Below are 19,525 nucleotides of genomic sequence, written 5' to 3'. Positions count from 1 at the left end.
GGAGAGAGTCAGCAGAGGTTGGGGGAAGGGGAGGGATGTATATTCACCCAAGGCTGATTCCAGCGCCCAGAAAGCCAGGGCCATGTAAATGGCTGTTACTGTACCAGTCCCTGGAAAGGTTCCAATACCCAGGACATGCTCTGGGAAGAAAGAGAATGTCCACTAACCCAGTTTCTAATTAAATGTGGGTTAACTGGCAGGGCTCCCTGCAGCTCAAGGGGCCAATTGAGAGCTGAAAGGAGCGTTTTTCAAAATAAAAAGGCCGAGCCCACCAAGCCAGCGCTTTTTGTTTTCTCACATCCTTTCAGTTGCTCAACTTGACCCTCTGCTAGTTGGGTTGACTCCTTGGTCCTTGAAGAAACAAATCCTTCCCTGCCCCCACCAGCTCCACGTCTGCAAGGACAGAGATGCCCCCTTGGCACATGTTGGATTGAACTCTGTTCCTCCTTTCCCATGATGTTGTCACGGCTGCCCAAGGATGAGTCACTGTGAAAGCCACACATTGTCCCCAGTGGACAAAAGGCTGGACCCAGGAGAGTGGCCCATTCACGCTTCTCCAAGAGCTAACCAGTCTCTTTCTACAACATCCAAAGGATGCTGCCTGATGCTGGGGAACGGTTAGTCTTCTCTCCCAGCTTCCAGTGCTAACATGAACAGGAAGAGAAATGAGCTTGGAAAAAACTTTCAGTGAATGCAAAGAGCACATGCAGTAGTTACTCTGTGAAAACCAGGGCAAAACTTCATTCAAGATGCTTAAAGGCCAGGTGCAGTGGCTCACGCTGTAATCCCAACACTTTGGGAGCCCAAGGCAGGTGGACCACTTGAGGTCAGGAGTTCAAGACCAGCCTGGCCAACATGGTGAAACCCCATTTCTACTAAAAATACAAAAATTAGCTGGGCGTAGTGGCACATGCCTGTAGTCCCAGCTACTCAGGAGGCTGAGGCAGGAGAATCACTTGAACCTGGGAGGCTGAGGCTGCAGTGAGCTGAGATGTCACCACTGCACTCCAGCCTGGGCGACAGAGCAAGGCTCTGTCTCAAAGAAGAAAAAAAGTTTAAAGGCCAAAAAGGAATATAGATCAATTTGTTAGTAATAATGATGTCATATTTTCTGCACATCAACTAAGGCACTGGGCTAAGCAAGGGTGTTGTTTGCATTGCCTCATTTCATCCTCAGAACTACCCTCTAAGGTAGGTCCTATAATTAGCCTCATTTTACATGCAAGGAAAGCAGAGCAAAGAGAGCTTAAGTAACTTACAAAAGGTCACACATCTGGCCAGTGGTACAATCAGGATTTGAACCAGAGCAGTCTGGCTCCAGAGCTGTGTTCTTAAATATACCACGCTATCATTAATTAATAAACTAATTTATAATGATTAAAGTTATGCTAAAGTGTTCACATTTGGGGGAGGTTGTGATGCTTTATGTTTATGTCGTGTCTCACCTTCCCCACACCAAAAAAGCCACAACCTGGCTTTTCCCATTTACAGATAGCATCTGCCAGGTAGTGTGCTGAGCATGTGACACGTATCATCTCATTAATCCTCACAACCAATAATATGAGGTTGATGCTAATATTGTTCCTTTTACAGATGAAGACATCGAGCTTCAGGGAAGTTAACATCCTTGCCCAAGGTCATAAAACAAAGAAGGAATTTGAACCCAACAATGTCAGATTCCAGCATCTATATTCTTTCCATTATATATGCCATCTCTTACAGAATTTCAAGATTTTCCAGAAAAAAAAATTAACAGTATCATGAAATGAGGCATGAGAATGACCAAGTCCAGTGATTAAGCCACCTGGATTCACTGGGTAGCAGGGACCACAGTGGGTAGCTGGCCCATAAACCAGGACCATCCTCCTGGCCTCCAGCCTACATCACTGCATGGGTGACCTGTGGCAAATCCCTTCTCTCTCTAGACCTTGATTTCTTTATTTATGAAAGAGGAACACGAGAGCAAGGGGGACTTCCTGAGTCTTAGGTAGACCAGGGGCGCTCCCAGAGGGCTCTGTAGGTGGCCATTTCTCCTCCATGGATGGACGCTGCCCACCTCCCTTCCCGGCACAATTCTTCGGGATCAGGTTTCTCATTTTGTCCCTGGACCCAAGTGTGTGCACCCAGGTAGGCAATGGCAAGAAAGTCACAGTCCTTCTCAGCCTCGGTGTGTTCCTAGGGAGGAGATGGGAGGAGAGGGAAAGAAAGGGGGCTTGAAAGGAGCTGGAATGGGGGCAGAGTGCTTGAACAAGTGCTACACCTGAACCCGGGAGATGTAAACATATGCAGAAAAGTTTGTCCCTTAAGTTGGCATGTGTGTCAGATATATTTGCACCTCAATCAAATTAAAATACTATTTGAAGAGATGCCACATCAGATCAGGCAAGATTTTGTCAAATTAAAACTTTGCTACTATAAAGGCTCTATATTAAGTATGCAACATCCCATCCAAGACACCTTTTTAAAGGCATCTACCTTCTAAGTTCATTATGAAAAGGGAACAATAAGGAATTGACGAGAAGGATTATTATATGTGGCTGAGAGGCTGGGGGTAAGGGTGAACCTGGGGAAATCTTTTCTTTAATAACCAACCCTCAAGGTGCACAGATGATGCCTTAACTCTCTATTTCCATGCTTGCTTTATTTATTTATTTATTTATTTATTTATTTATTTATGAATGAGATGGAGTCTTACTCTTGTTGCCCAGGCTGGAGTGCAATGGTGCAATCTCGGCTCACTGCAACCTCCGCCTCCCAGGTTCAAGTGATTCTCCTGCCTCAGCCTCCCAAGTAGGTGGGATTACAGGCGAGCGCCACCTCACCCAGCTAATTTTGTATTTTTAGTAGAGACGGGGTTTCACCATGTTAATCAGGCTGGTCTCAAACTCCTGACCTCAAGTGGTCCACCTGCCTTGGCATCCCCAACGTTTGAGATTTCAGGTTTCCATGCCTAATTTAGTGGAGCAAATAAAGCCTGAAACTTCAGGTAGGGACTTAAAATCCTGATTCTGTCACTGATTTGCAGGGCCCTGGGGCTGAGTCAGGAATCATGGCTCCCTGCCACCTCCCCTCTCACCTGTGAAAAAGGACAGTGAAGACCACAAAGGAAAGGGGATCGCTGGCCCAGATGGCATGAACATCTGGGGTGTCTGCCGCCTAGCATCCAATTCCCTGTGTGTGGGTAACAGCACCTGGCCTTCCCATTGGGGGATCACCCCTCCCCCACTCTCCATCCATGGGTTCAGATGAGGCTGACTCCATCCTCCACCCCCGAGTTCCAGAGTTCCAGGAGAGAGCACGAGGCCCACCCACATTGTGAACAAATCTGAGTTCACTCGGAAAGCTCTGCTGGAACAAGTGGGAATAAGCTTTCACTCCACAGCTGGAGTCAAATGCCAGCCTGGAGGTGCCGGTATCACAGGGAGGAAACCTTCCTGAGAATGATTTCAACACAGAAGAAAGCAGAGCCAAGAGAAGGGCAGAGTGACAGCAAGCCTAATCACAATGAGCCCCTGGATCCTGCCATACCCGAGGCTATCTACTCTTGGACCTTCCATTCCTGTGAGCCATTACGTTCCCTATGCAGCTTGATCCTGACTGAACTGCATTTCTGTCACTTGCAACAACATTTCCTAGCAGAAACACTGCATAGAATCCTAAGTCTCTTAGTTACAAGGGATACTGGCAGCTGTCCACCCAGCAGCATTTTGCAGATACTAAGCATTCAATAAATGTAAGTTGGTCTAATGGATGAATGATTTGTTCATTCCCTCTAGCTTCAATGCCTCAAACAGAAGGAAAGCTATTCTGTCAGTGTTACTCTAAGCCACAGGATAAACCAAGTACATCTTCATGGAATACTAATTTAAATGACAGAAAGTAGCTCCATGCTTGAAAAGCACAGCTGTAACCAAACATAGACACCTGTGGTTCACCCCAGGAATGAAAGGATGGGTCAACATTAGGAAATCTATCAATATAATTCATCTCATTACAGAGTCAAAAGAAAAAAACAAAAACAGATGTCTCCTTAGATGCCGGTCTTGTTAAATTCCAACATATATTCCTGATTGAAAAAAAAAACCTTTTAACAAAACAAAAATGGAATGAAACTTCCTTAAGAGACATATAGCTCAAACTGAAAGCCTGCATCACATCTCCTAGGGAAACATTAGCGCACTCCCACTGAAGTGGGTACAAAGCAAGAAGGACCCTACATACCACCACTAGTTAACATTATTCAGGAAGTGGCCAGGCGCGCTGGCTCACACCTGCAATCCCAGCACTTTGGGAGGCCAAGGCGGGCAGATCATGAGGTCAGATTGAGACCGTCTTGGCCAACATGGTGAAACCCCGTCTCTACTAAAATACAAAAAATTAGCCGGGCATGGTGGCGCGTGCCTGTAATCCCAGCTACTCGGGAGGCTGAGGCAGGGGAATCACTTGAACCTGGGAGGCAGAGGCTCTAGTGAGCTGAGATCATGCCACTGCACTCCAGCCTGGTGACAGAGGAAGACTCTGTCTCAAAAAAAAGAAAAAAAAATTTATTCAGGAAGCATTTACCAATCCAATTAGAAGAAAAAAAAAGTCATACTGACTAGAAAGGAAGGGAAAACAAAATTGTATTAATTTGCAGATGATATCATTGTATGTCTGGAAAAATCCTTCCCTACAAAAATATAGTAATAATAAAATAAGATCTGCAAAACTATTAGAGCAAATAGGAAAACCAGATAATATTAATCAACATGAATAAAAGAAGTTGGCCGGACATGGTGGCTCAAGCCTGCAATCCCAGCACTTTGAGAAGCTGAGCCAGGAGGATTGCTTGAGTCCAGGAGTTCAAGATCAGCCTGGGTAACCCAGTGAGACCTTGTTTCTACAAAAAAAAATTTTTAAAATTTAGCTGGGCATGGTGGCATGTGCCTGTAGTCCTAGCTACTCTAGAGGCTGAGTCAGGGGGATTGCTTGAGCTCAGGAGTTTGAGGCTGCAGTGAGCTGCGATCACCCCATTGCACTCCAGCCTGGGTAACAGAGACCACCCTGTCCAGTCACCTGGGGAAGCCCAGGAGGTCCCTGTCTTTGCCAACAAAGGAAGAGAGGACCTATCTTTCAAGACATGACTCGCAGTAGCAGCGCTGATTAGACTGATCCACACGTGTGATCATCTTATCACCCACATCTGTACTGACCTGAATGTCATTTTTGTCTCAAAAAAAAAAAAAGTTATTAATCAATAGCTTTCCTATATACAAAAAAAGAAGCATGAATACATGCTGGTGATCCAGCTAACATAAATGATTATTCCAGAAATACATTCCTTCTTGTGCTCTGCCACATTTCCTCTTCTCTACTCGTGTGAATGTTGGTGGCATGCTTGAAACTCACCGCTGTACTCAAACATAGACACTACCAACCAGGCACTTATTTTGCCTGGGCTCAACCATCTCTGGTGACTGGGAACCAATCTCCCGAGACCGCCCTGTCCAGTCGCCTGGGGAAGCCTAGGAGGTCCCTGTCTTTGCCAACAAAGGAAGAGAGGACCTATCTTTCAAGACATGACTCACAGTAGCAGGCTGATCAGGCTGATCCACACGTGTGACTGTCTCATCACCCACAACTGTACTGACCTGAATGCCATTCTTCATCCAAGCTAAGCCCCTGGGCCTTCGCACATGCTGTCCCTGATGCCTGCCATGATTTTCCTCAAGAAGGCTGCAGGGCTTGCTCTCTCAACATTCAGGTCTATGTTGAATGTTATTCTCTCAAAAAAGCTCTCCCTGTGTCTCTATGTGAAACTCCACCCTCTCATGCTCACCCTATCATATACTCTATCTCTCCTCATAGCATGCACCACCAGCTAATGCCACTTCATACATCTGTTTATGGTCTGTCTCTCTCACCAGAAGGTAAGCTCCATCAGGGCAGGGACCACCACATCCGCTTCATTCACTGCAGTATGCCTATCCCAAACACAGTCCCAGACGCACAGAAGGGGCTCAACAGATGTTAGTTTTATAGGTAGATGGATGGATTTGTTCAGTCCCCAGATCCACTCTCAATTCTACCACCGAATATTTTTCATGATTTCACCTCTCTCCATTGGTTATCCAAGCTATCCACTCACTTATTCTCAATGGGTATTTATGACCTCCATCATCTCTCTCCTGGATGGCTACAATACCCCCAGCTGGTTACTTAGCCCTGAGTTTTGCTTCCCTCCAAATCTTTTTCCCACTCTAGCCAGAAGATCTTTTCTCAAAATGCAGATTTCATCAGATTTAAGAGGCCACTTAAAACACTTCAGTGGCCTCTTGGGACCCTTAGGACAGAGTCTAAGCTCTTTACTACCAAGGCCAAGAGGACCCAGCGTTCCCAGCCCAGAGGCCTCCCAGGCCCCTGTCATATGACATGATCCAGTCTCACTGAGATGCTGTCTTTGCTTTTGGCACATCACATCTCTGTGGACTCCGGGCCTTGGCACACACTGCCCCTTCCACATGGTTTGCTCTTTACCTGGCTATCCCTCACAGATGCTTCCATTTTCTATCTGTTACTTCCCCCGGGGAATGTTAGGTCCACCCCAAAGGGACTACAGATCCTCACACTTCCCTGTCACATGCTCACTGCCCTGGGAATGGCTTGTTTAGGTCTGTGTGCTCCTGTACTATAAGATTCACAAGAGTCGGCCTGTGCCATTCACAGCACCCAGAACAACACCCCTGGCACTGAGTAGACACTCGAGATAGACTTCCTTGACTTTAACTTAAATCATGCCTTCTCCAAATTGGCATGGGGTTGGTTTCTTTGTGTTACATCTGATGCTGCTTTGGGCACCCCAGTGCACCCTTCATACTCCCTTGAGAAAACAACAACACACAGGTACATGTTTACACTTGCTGCACACAGCACTCGAGAACCCACCACTCCCCAAAGTGCCCATTCCACCATGACATTCTAACCTTGCAGAAATCTTGTTTCCTGCCTAAATGTTATAAACAGAATACTGAAGCTTCCTACATCAAGAACACTCTACTCCAATTTGACCTGGATCTATCAAAAGGAAGGAAAGATATTTAAAAAAAAAAAAAGTAGGGGGCCGTCTCTGAAATATCTCCCTTAGCCACCATACCTGGAAGGCCAATAGCAAACAGATTCAATTTTACTTGACAATCTTAAAAAAAAAAAAAAATCAGAGCTATACCTGTATATGGCTTATTTCTGTAATAAAAAAATATATATCCACCTTGTGTAGGGTAAGAGCAATTTTGTTTTTTTCTTTTTTTGAGACGGAGTCTCGCTCTGTCGCCCAGGCTGGAGTGCAGTGGTGCTATCTCGGCTCACTGCAAGCGCTGCCTCCTGGGTTCACGCCATTCTCCTGCCTCAGCCTCCCAAGTAGCTGGGACTGCAGGCGCCTGCCACCACGCCCGGCTAATTTTTTGTATTTTTAGTAGAGACGGGGTTTCACCATGTTAGCCAGGATGGTCTTGATCTCCTGACCTCATGATCCGCCCACCTCAGCCTCCCAAATTGCTGGGATTACAGGCGTGAGCCACCGCGCCTGGCCAAGAGCAGTGTTTTATTGCAAATGCTTCTCCTTCTTAATAGTTGTTAGAATTATGGTCAATATAATATCTCAATCCGGTCTAAAACAAAACCAATGCAGGCTAATGCCTTCACCAGGATGTCAACTGAGCAACACCAGCATGGGTTATCTTGACGTTGGAGTGATGTCACCCACGAGGGCCTCTCACTGCAAATGCTGCACCTGGACTCCAGCCTTGAGGCTTCACTTGAAGTTCATGGAACTGGAGGACCAAGGTAAATGGCGCCACAAAGACACACCCAGACAAACACAGAACGTGGATCTGACTCTTCAAAATGCTAGTGCCATGGAGGGCAAAAATAAAGGAGGGATCTGTTCTGGATTGAAGGAGACTAAAGAGATGAAATTATCAAATACAGTGCTTTAGCCAGGACTGGGCAGAGATGGGTGGGGAAAGGAAAAGAGCTGTCAAAGGGGTTTCGGAGCAATGGAGGGAATCTGGATCCTGAGTAGGAGAGTTAGGAGATAGTATTAGTCATAAAACTTCAGAGCTGTGAAAAACCATCACCATCTTTACATTGACACAATGCTCCACGATTTACCAAGGAATTTCATGTGACCTAGTCCCACCCGCTCACTTCAGAGATGAGGAAACTGCACTCAGAGGAGTGGCTAGACTCTAGCCCTAATGCAGTGGGTTGCTGAAGTTGGCACACACTGGGAAGAGTGATTGCACACATCTCAGTGACTCTGTGTTAGCATGTTGAAGTTGGCCATGGTGGGAGTATTTACAGAAGTAGGCAAATGCTACAAGTCTGAGCTTTTTCCCCTCAGAAAGCTCATTTGCCCTAACCCTTACCCTAACCCTGTCCTGAAGCCAGACGTGAACCTAGGCCTCCCTCCAGCCATTCAGGGCTCCTTTCCATCACCCTTGTTTTTGCTCCCTCTTGAGTCCTCTGCCCCTGAAAAACCTATGCCAGACTGCGAAGTCCTCCAGGGCACGGGCTCTATTAGATTGTAATCAGGGCCCCTGCCTGTCCTACTCACCAATGTATCCATGAGCCCAGCACAGTGCCTGGCACACAGCCTCGATAGATACTCATCATTAGAGAAGACCATTCCCCCTACTTGGGCTCTGCACACAGGTGGGACAAAAGCCACCTTCAGCTCAAGCCCCAGAAGCACTCCTGGGGAAACGCTTAACTCAAGTTCCCATGGTCTTCTCTCACCTAGGGAACAAAATTCTCAAGACTCCCCCCATTCACACCCTAGCAGAATACCCCAGACAAAACCAACACTTAAGGTATCTCAATAACCTGTACCTTATGAGCCTAATGAGCCTATAAGATACTTTAACAATGATGGAGGCAGGGCGCAGTGGTTCACACCTATAATTTCAGCTCTTTGGGAGGCCAAGGCAGAAGGATCACTTGAGCTCAGGAGTTTGAGACCAGCCTGGACAACACAGTGAGAGTCCATCTATACAAAAAAATTTTTAAATTAGCCAGGTGTGGTGGTGCAAGCCTGTAGTCCCAGCTACTCAGGAGGCTGAGGTAGAAGGATCACTTGAGCCCAAGAGGTTGAGGCTGCAGTGATTCATGATCACACCACTGCACTCCAGCCTGGATGACAGAGTGAGACTCTGTCTCTTAAAAAAAAAAAGAGGTTTGGATGCCTCCCACCCCACGCTTGCACAGCTCTTTAAGCCCAATGCTTAACTCCTAGGGTTGAAAAAGTTGATTCACCTCCAGAGAAAGTGTCACACTCTCACCTGGCAGGAATTTTCTATCAGATTTCCCAGGAGGGAGACCGACATGATGTACATGGTCTCCACCCAGTGAGGGTACCACATAAGGACAGTGGCTGTTTTAGATGCCACAATCTACCCTACCTGGACAGGGCCCGGGAGCTTCCTCTTCACCAGATGAGTGTGGGCCAGAGGCAAAACACCTCAGAGACATTCTTTTCCTGCCTGTTGTGCTACATGGTGCCACCTGAGTGCTGTGCCCATCAGAGGCCGCCTGGTGTGTGTGTCTTTAAACACTTCTCGATTGTGCACTAGGTGCCAGACACTGCCAGGCCCTTAAGCCTTTCTTGTCTCCTATTACTATATTCATCTCCCCATCTAGACTGTAAGCTGCTTGAAGGCAAGGTCCATGTCTGACTGTAGCCCCCAGCATGCCCGAAAGAGTGATTAGTACATAGTAGGTACTCAAATAACTGCAGAATGCATTTTTTAATGTGATCACCCTATGTTAGAAATTGTCACAGAGAAGTAGAGGGCATACATTCTGAGACCTCCTCCTTGACCCTGCAGTTGGTGGGAGAATGATTTTTGAACTGATAACAGACGAATGCCACATGCTAGACATTGGCCAGATGCCCAGTGATGGAGCTAAGCATTTCTTACCACACTGAATCCTTGCACAACTCTACGAAGTAAGTACCACTGTTATCCACCTTTCACAGATGGGCAAACTGAGACTTGGGAAACTTCAACAACTGGGCCAGGATACTCACTTCCTCCCCTAACACCCTCCTGGCAGTTCCCCTTGTCACTGGCGCCACCCTATGAGAAGGTGACTGCCTGGCATTAGGAACATGCTGATTGGCTCCCAATGCCCACCCTTCCACACCTCAATGGACTGCCTGGGATGAAGCCCATTCCCACCCTTGGAGCAGCCACAGAAATTGCTCCCATTCTGCAGAGGGGCTCTGTGCTGTGGTCTGCAGGGAGCAAGTAGAAGGAGGACCCAGCCAGATAAGAAGCAGGTAGGGTGGTGAGAAGGCTGAGGGCTTTCTCTGGGAGTGTCAAAGGTGCAGGTTTAGGCTGGGCACACTGGCTCATGCCTGTAATCCCAGCACTTTGGGAGCCTGAGGTGGGTGGATCACGTGAGGCCAGGAGTTCAAGATCAGCCTGGCCAACATGGTGAAACCTTTTTCTACTAAAAATACAAAAAAAATTAGCCAGGTGTGGTGACGCACACCTGTAATCCCAGCTACTCAGGAGGCTGAGGCAGGAGAATCGCTTGAACCTGGGAGGTGGAGGTTACAGTGAGCCGAGATCACGCCATTGCACTGCAGACTGGGCAACAGAGCGAGACTCTGTCTCACAAAAAAAAAAATATATATATATATATCAAAGGTACAGGTTTAAGCCTAAGCCCTAGAATTACCTATGACATTGGAGCAGGTCCTTTAGAACTCTTTTTCCTCATCTGTAAAACGGAGGTGAACAATATGTGTTGTTCACTGTGTTGCGACGATGTTTGGAGCCAATGTATATAAAAAGCCCCTCGGGAGGTGCCCCAAATAAGCAGGCATTATAATTTGCTGTGTAGAGGATTAGCCATGCTCACTGTAGGACCAATGAGCTTTTTTAGTGACTTTGCAGCACATCTTCCAAGATGTGTTCCAATCCATGCCTTTGACCATTACAAGGGCAGATAATGGTGAAAACACACACATACACACACACACACCAAAATAGGACCTGAGGTTTAGGAGACCAGATCTGGGGCTTAACTCTTCCACTCATTGGCTACGGGATCGCAGCCTAGCCCTTCACCTACATAAGCCTCAGTTCCTCATCTGTAAATAACATCTACTTGGGCCGGGAGTGGTGGCTCACGCCTGCAATCCCACCACTTTGGGAGGCCGAGGCAGGTGGATCACCTGAGGTCGGGAGTTCAAGACCAGCCTGACCAACTTGGAGAAACCCCATCTCTACTAAAAATACAAAATTAGCTGGGCATGGTGGCACATGCCTGTAATCACAGCTACTCAGGAGGCTGAGGCAGGAGAATCACTTGAACCCAGGAGCGGAGGTTGCAGTGAGCAGAGATCATGCCATTGCACTCCAGCCTGGAAAACAAGAGTGAAACTCTGTCTCAAACAAACAGAAAAAAAAATCTACTTACCTCATTGTCTTAATCACATAGTTGAAGGACTGGGTGAAGGCGCAAAGACCCAATCCAGCACATCCCTGGGGTGATCTCTACAGTAGCAGACGTAGAGAGCTGCCCTCCCTTAAGAGACCTCTGCATGCACAGTGACACTTTATAGGCTCTGATGAGGTCTGCAGAAAGGTCCCCATTTAACTGAGGTTAAGCCAGCACTGGCCAAACAAATTTGACAACAAACCCCACTTTTTCCCTGCCATACCTAATCATATAAGAAGGAAACCATATTCTAAGGAGCAGACTCTGGGAATGCTGGTGGGATCTCCAAGAAGACACCTTAGAGAGATGTCGCCTTGCCCAGGGTCACAGAGCCCAAGGTCAGGGGAGTTTGCAAACCTCGGGCTCTTGCTCTCCCTTCTGTTGGGTTTCTGGCTTCTCAAGGTCAGCAGCTAAACCTCCGGAGGGTGGGGGAAGCAGAGCAGGTCCCACACAGCCTTTTGGACAGTGAACAAAGAGCTACTAAAAATCAGTGACCAAAACAGCCCTGGCCTAATGCCAAGATGGGAGCTGATAAGTGGATCAAGGAGAAGAGAGCAGCTAAGAGCAGGCAGCAAAACCACCACGTCTAATGGGGAGGGCTTCGAGCACTATACAAACCAGCCTAACCCTGCAGCATGAAAACTGCCTGCGGCGCTGGGGCAAATTGCAATTCTGGGTCAAGTCCTTCATGTTGCCATCTACAAATCACTCTGTTTTCTAGCCAATTCAGTCCACTAGAGCCACACACAGGCAGGGCCTGGGCCAGATGTCAGGCATCACTGCAGCAGACAAGGCCCTTCCCTCCAGGAGAGTAAAGCCTAGCAGAACCGGCAAGGAAGAGGTGCTCAACACATATGGAACAGGTGAGCAAGCCAGGGGAGATTTTTATTTTGGAAAAAGAGACATACATGTATATAATCTGTGCCTGGAAGACTCTGCAGGGAACGCCTAATCCCTTGTTTAAGCATTTTCCTAAAGTGCTGATGGCCACTGAGTAATGGGATGTTTGTTGACTGACCAAATGAATGAATGAATAAATGACCTAAATTAAACCTTCCCATTTCTCCAGCATAAGTGAAGTCCTTACTATCCAACCATTTTCACCATAGGGCCATTCATAGGAAGAATTTACAAGAAGGACAAGGACTTCCCCCTCAAAATTCTCTCCTTTGCACCTGAGGAAACTGTTCAGAAATTCTGCTTCTGTTGCTACACAGATGAGGAAACTGGGGCATAGAAATGCACTATCTGCCTGCAGTCACTGCTGACCACAGAAAACTGCACTCTCCAGGGTATTTATCTTCTAGAAATCCTATACTCTTGGGCCCCTAAAGTGTAAGTTAGCATCCAGAAGTAGAAGCAGCAAGAAAGTATTGCTCAGTCAATAAATGCTATGCAAATAGTTCTCCTCACAATAAAGTCACTTGGTTAAAAGACAAACTGCCCATAAATCACAGGAACAAAACTGCATCTCACAAAGGGAAGCATGGCCTGTGGGCAGGGATTCCAGGGAGCCCCAGTCCTTGAGGAAGTGGGGTTGGCCCAGGCTGATCTGTGGTCCTTCCAGCTGGTCGGCTTTGTCTCAGCACCTCATCTCAAGGATCCTAGGCCCTCCCTATCTTGTTACTCCACCCCTTTTACTCATCGGTCTAGAAATATTAGTAAGTACCTACTGTGTGCCAAGCACACAGTAATGAGGTGAACTATGTAATAACAGTGAACACGAGAGGTGAGACCTGGCTCCATGAGGTTTGCAGTCCAATAGGTGAGAGAGACACTGAAAAGATTAATACATGTAAGATGAGAAATTGTGTTTACTGATTACCATTTCTGAAACATAAGTCTATCATTCTCCTGACAGAAAAGTCTTCCTAGGTTCTTCACTCTATATGCGACTAAAAATAAGCAAACAAAAACAAAAACTGCCGCCTTTACTGGGTGCTGACTATATGCCAGGAGCTTTCCAATGATTAACTCAGAACATCCCCAATGACCCACTGTGGGGGATACTATTATTATCCCCACTGACCAACGTAGATTCATGGGTTTCCACTTAACCATTGCTCAGATATGTGCAACTACCTCTCCCCGACAGATGCCAGACTCCGAATTCCCTAAGAATTCATATCTTACCCATCTTTTTGTCACTTGTGCATACAATAGTATTCAATCAGTGCTCACTGAATGAAAAATCAATTAATCGATTAATTGATTAATCGATTAATCAATTAATCATTCAATGGGCTAGTTTTCTGCAAGATATTACCTGCTGAATCAGTACTTTGGGAGGCTGAGGTGGGTGGATCACGTGAGGCAGTTTTGGAAGAAGAGAGGATCAGTCTCCTAATAATTGCACAAGAGGTAGCTGTGATGTTGTGGAAAGAGCCAGAGCCAGACCCTGGAGACGTGGGAGCATGAACTTGGCCATCATTTCATCACTCTAGGTCTGTCTGCTTAAAACTGTAATGCAGAGTTAAACACAATGAATCTAGGATTTCTTCCGGCTCTATATTTTTATGTCTCTGAAATATATAATAATAAGATGAGGGCTGAGAAAGGCATTTGAAATTGCACTCTGTCTGCAATTTCTTGATCTTAGAGTAAGACGTAAAGTTAAACATTTTAGGGTAGGTTGACTGATTAGGTCTAGGGAGGGCAAGTGAAGTATTTCCTCTCCCTGCACAGCTGAGTTTATATACTCCTCAGAGGCAAGTATATGTACTCCCCATGACAAATATGCTCAACCTGTAAAACCTCTTTGCAGAGAAACATTTTGGATGGGCATGGGTGAGGCTGCCATCCCTAACTGTACCCAAGAACGGTGGTACTGGTGATATGCAGGAGCCCCTGTTCATATGCTGGACAGGGACAAAGCCATCACTCTCAACTCTGCTCTCCCCTGGAAACACCACAGATTCTGAATAACAACTGAGTGTGGTCAAAGCAACTGCAAACATGGGCGTGATGGCCCCAAAGCCATGCTCATTAAACAGAACTCAGCACTCAACAAATGTGGTCTGTTTGTTACTCCAAGTGAGAGCACTGGGTAGAAACCAGGGCTCCATGGTGAGAAAAGTTTTGCTGGTTTCCTTTTACTCTTTGGGTTGGTTTTGAATACGTTTCTGTCTGTTACCTAATGGCCACAAAATGGGGAGAAACAACACAACTCCCTACCTTAGAGGACCATTGTGAGAATTAAATGAGATAAACAGGCCAAGTGATCCACGCAGAGGCTGACATAGTAAATACTCAAACTATTACCAATGCTGATGGCATCAGTGATGGTAGTGGTTGATAAAAAAGTAGGGAAATCCAGCTGAGGGCTCTTTGAAGCCCCTCAGGGTTAGAAGGAGAAGCAGATGATCCTGGGCTGGACTCTCCCGGGGGAGTATAAGTATACTCCTTGGATGCTTCTCAGAAGAGAAAACAACATAGCAATCACTCCTGGGAAGCGCCAGGCTCCTCAGATGCCCTGGGGCCCTGGGACTCTGGATAGGTGGATGGGTCCCTGTGGGGACAGAGGCTTATGGCACCATCAGGAGATGAAGCTAGGCAACAGAGTCCTGAGAAGATGAACATCCTCAGAGTTCAGAGGAGGCAGAGGAAACTACAACCACAGACAGACACAATCGCTCACCCAAAAGACTAGCAAAATTAAAAAGCTGAAGATCTGAGGCATGGCAAGACGGTGGGCAAATAGGAGATCTGGTGCCCAGGTGACAAGCAGTGCCCTTTGGAGAATGAACTGATGATGTTTCAGACCTTACAGGATGACCCAGCAACTCTAATCCCTGGCAACCTCCCTAGAGAACGCTTGCCCATGTGCTCAGGTGAAACATATCAGAAAGCACATCACAGCACTACCATAAGGGCAACAAACAGAACGAAGCTAACCACCACCGTCAGGGAAATGGCCCAATAAACAGTTGGATCATCGTACTGTGGATATACTATTCACTTGGCTGCAGTAAAAAAAAAAAAAAAAAAAAAAATGTAGATTCACATATGTCTTGAAAAATATTTTAGGATATATTATTGAATTTATAAAAGGGCTACAAAATAGGCTAACAAGCATAGTATGACAGTACATATTTAAAAACAGAAAAAAAAAGGAAGAAAGGAAAGAGTGACTTTTGTTCTATGTATCTAGATAACTAACAAAGTTATGGAAGAAAATGTACAAGGTAGATCCCAGTGGTTACTTCTGGGAAGGGCAGGGATGAGGTAGGAGCTGAGAATGAAAATGGGAGTCAGTGGGGATTTCATTTGTATTTTTAACAAGGAAAATGTATTTATTTATTTATAAATAAAATTAATTTTAGGCTGGGCGCGGTGGCTCACGCCTGTAATCCCAGCACTTTGGGAGGCTGAGGTAGGTAGATCACCTGAGGTCAAGAGTTCGAAACCAGCCTGGCCAACATAGTGAAACTTCATCTCTACTAAAAATACAAAAATTAGCCATGTGTAGTGGCAGACACCTGTAATCCCAGCTACTCGGGAGGCTGAGGAAGGAGAATCATTTGAACCCAGGAGGTGGAGGTTGCAGTGAGCTGAGATTGTACCACTGCACTCTAGCCTGGGCAACAGAGCAAAAACTCTGTCTCAAAGAAAAGTAAATAAATTAAATTAAACTAAATTAATTTTAATTATTGATAATACATTAAAAGTTTTTAATTATTTACATGTACTTATTTATTTTAGAGATGCAGTCTTGCTGTGTTGCCCAGGCTGGAGTGCAGTGGCTATTCACAAGTGCAATTGTAGTGCACTTCAGCCTTAAACTCCTAGGCTCAAGCAATCCTCTTGCCTCAGCCTCCTGAGTAGCTGGGACTACAGGCACACACTACCACAACTGGCTTAAAAAAAAAAAGGCATAAGAAAGAGAAAGAAATGGTGAGTCAAAGAGAAGACGGAGCTGCCAAGAGCTCAGGGTCTGCCCTTGCCTCCTCTTGGGGGACTGGCCACTCACAAATGCTGGCACAACACATCTGAGCATGGGGCATAGTGTTTTGGAATGAATGTCCATAGTTTGAAATAAAATACTTAATTCTATATCACATTGGTCCTACTTATATCAACTCTTCCTTCTAAGTCTTAGAAAAATCCCTTCATACTGAATGGCATTCCTCCTCTGGCAGAGACGTGAAAGAAACATCTCTAGTAAGAAATTAGAGATGTGGAAGAAAATACGTGAAATTTTGCTATCTCCAAATTCTTTTTTTTTTTTTTTTTTGACAAGGTCTCACTCTGTCACCCAGGCTAGAGTATAATGGTGTGATCATGGCTCAGTGCAACCTCAACCTGCTGGACTCAAACAATCCTCCCACCTCAGCCTCTCAAGTAGCTGGGACTACAGGCACACATCGCCATGTCTGGCTATTTTTTTTTTTACTTTTAGTAGAAATGAGGTCTCATTATGTTACCCAGCTGGTCTCGAACTCCTGGGCTCAAGTGATCCTCTCTCACCTCAGCCTTGCAAAGTGCTGGGATTACAGGCATGAGACACCATGCCTAGCACTATCTCCAAATTCTTGATGGCCTCTACTGACTTAGGTAGGCTTAAAGGAAGCCCTCCGTTGCATTTAATTGTTGCATGCAGGAATTCTTAAATTTTTAATTATTTAGGTTATTTAATTATTTTTACCTTTCCTTGTTTTCTTCCATTCCTCTACAGACGCATTGATTCATTGCTGTGGAACTGTCCATAGACTCAGTATGGCAGGCTCAGGTCTCCTTTTTTAAAAAGCAAAACAACCAACATTTATCATCTAGGTACATTTATGTTATAAACACACAAAGAGCTGCATTAAATACAAGGGGAATATATCAAGGGTTACCCAGTGTCCACCAAAATCCAATCTTTCCTTCTTCCATAATTATTCAAGTTTTATTAGGTATCACCCACGCTGGAGTGCAGTGGCACGATCTCAGCTCACTGCAACTTCCGCCTCCCAGGGTCACACCACTCCTTTGCCTCAGCCTCCCGAGTAGCTGAGATTACAGGCACACGCCACCACACCCGGCTAATTTTTGTATTTTTAGTAGAGACAGGGTTAGACCACGTTGGCTAGGCTGGTCTTGAACTCCTGACCTCAGGTGAGCCACCCGCCTCAACCTCCCAAAGTGCTGGGATTACAGGCATGAGCCACCGCGCCCGGCCAGGTACCACATTTTCCAAGCATCCTTGCAGGGAGATATAGCCAAATGTCTGGGCTCCCAATGGAACGTGAGAAGAAGTGATGTGTGCTACTTCTTGGTCTAGGTCTTAGGATATGAGCACCCTTCCCACAGGCTGGAACCCAGCTCTGCCCATGCAGATGATGACAATGCACTTGGAATGACAAAGCAACAAGGTAGAAACCACCTGGGCCTGTGATTGCGTCTAGCACAGCCACTCCTGTCACCTTAGAACTACTACCTTACTGAGAAATTTCTTTGTTCTTTAAGTCATCATTTTATGCGCCCTGGTTTTATGGGTTGTGAACTGTCATCCCAGCTGGGAATATGATTACATATCCTCACTGGGGCCCTTCTGCAGGTGGGTTTGGTTATTTGGAGCTTGGCACACACTATGTATGTAGAGACAGGTGAGGCCAAACTCTTTCTGGCCACAATTTCAGTGAAACTACATGCAACTTCATGAGGGCCTGGTGCATATTAAGTACTCAATCAGTACTTAATGAATGAGGGGATGTTAATAAGCAGGTAATATCTTCCAGTGCGAAGACTCTCAAGAGCAGAGCACTGGGCACAGAATGAAGAACACAGAGGGCATCTCCAAGTAAGAGCTGTGAGTTTCATGTCACAAAATGACCACCTAGACTGGTAAAATACCATTCGGGTGCATGACGCCCAAGTTTAGGTAAGGATTCAAGCAGGTGTGCTTAGGAGCAACAGAGGCAAAGACAAGGGAGAGAGACAGAGACAGTATGCACAGGAGAAGAATATTCCAGTGGCGTGGAGGATTCCTCCCACTATTTCGCTTCCTGAACATTTGCCCCAGGATTAGTCTGAGCCATAACTCTGGGATCCTTCTTCAGTCTCAGGCACTGCATTCCTCACCACTCTGGGTGTGGCTGAGGATCAAAAGATAGATTTTCTTTGTACCACATGGCCCCAAACACAAACCTGCTACTTCATTTAGTGTCAACCAAAGAAATAGCCATCAGTTTCAACTGGAGAACTGGCTGTGCAGATCATACTGAGGGACAGTGTATTGGTCTCCAGCCTGTCATCTTCCAGGCACGGGGGGTCAGGGTAATTTGGACCACCCATGTTCTTCTAAGCTAGTGCTGGCTGAATGGTCCAGCACCACTGCATCCACTACTTTGATTACTGAGAATCACAGGCCTGCTTGGCCACATCTCCAGCACAGCCTCCTCCATCTGCCCTACCACAGGCCTGGCCAGATTAAAGCACCATTTAGATAAATTCTCCAATCTAGGTGAGTAGGACCTACAGGATACCTGGGACCCTTGTACCCCAAGGCGTTAGACAGTCAGTGTAGGAAAGAGTCCCCAGCCACTGCCGCCAATGCTGGTCTTTAACTTGCAAAAAGCACACCATGAAATATTTTTAGCATCTGGATCCCCGTCAGGGGCCACCGCTCTGGCTTCCATCAGAGCTAACTTCATCAGCTGAGACATGTGCATTATGGAGGGGCCCAGGCTAGGGCAAGAGTGAAAACGTGGATCCTGGAAGAAGAAACGATGGAAGGGTGGTGGGACTTGAGTTCAGAGTCCTGGAGTTGCCACTGCATCTGCAAAGGGTATGAAGAGGAATTGAGTAGCCCACACCTGGGTCACTTCTGCAGCTGTGAACACCTCAACCTACCTCATTTTGGCCTAGAAACCAAGTTTGCTCAGTGTCCCAAGCTCCTCTGCAGCATGTAACTGCTGCAAGCGACTTTACACCCACATTCCAAAATGATGCCAACCACAGGACTCTCCTCAAAGCCACATTTCCCAAGCAGCCATGAGGGATCACAGCCTGCCTTTGAGGGGCCACTGGCTAGTTCTAGGTCAGAGCTTTAGGTTTT

At 46.3% G+C, this 19,525-nt stretch overlaps 1 protein-coding gene across 3 annotated transcripts in view; it reads right to left on the bottom strand.

Annotated features, from left to right (window-relative positions):
- The window catches only part of ARHGEF3 (Rho guanine nucleotide exchange factor 3), a 361,980-nt gene that overhangs the window by 295,379 nt on the left and 47,076 nt on the right, over window positions 1-19,525 (bottom strand). For 2 of the 3 annotated variants that reach the window (XM_063645526.1, XM_055273309.2), the window contains exon 2: window positions 17,132-17,220. The exons of the other annotated variant lie outside the window; for it this stretch is intronic. In XM_063645526.1, the coding sequence (XP_063501596.1) occupies window positions 17,132-17,193 (62 nt within the window). In that variant the 5' untranslated portion in view covers window positions 17,194-17,220. The remainder of the gene's footprint in view (window positions 1-17,131; window positions 17,221-19,525) is intronic. 3 annotated transcript variants of the gene reach the window in all.

Source organism: Symphalangus syndactylus, chromosome 1, assembly GCF_028878055.3.
Source record: "Symphalangus syndactylus isolate Jambi chromosome 1, NHGRI_mSymSyn1-v2.1_pri, whole genome shotgun sequence".
NCBI lineage: Eukaryota > Metazoa > Chordata > Mammalia > Primates > Hylobatidae > Symphalangus > Symphalangus syndactylus.
Note: the sequence above shows the minus strand (reverse complement) of the source record. Positions and strands in the feature narration are given on the sequence as shown.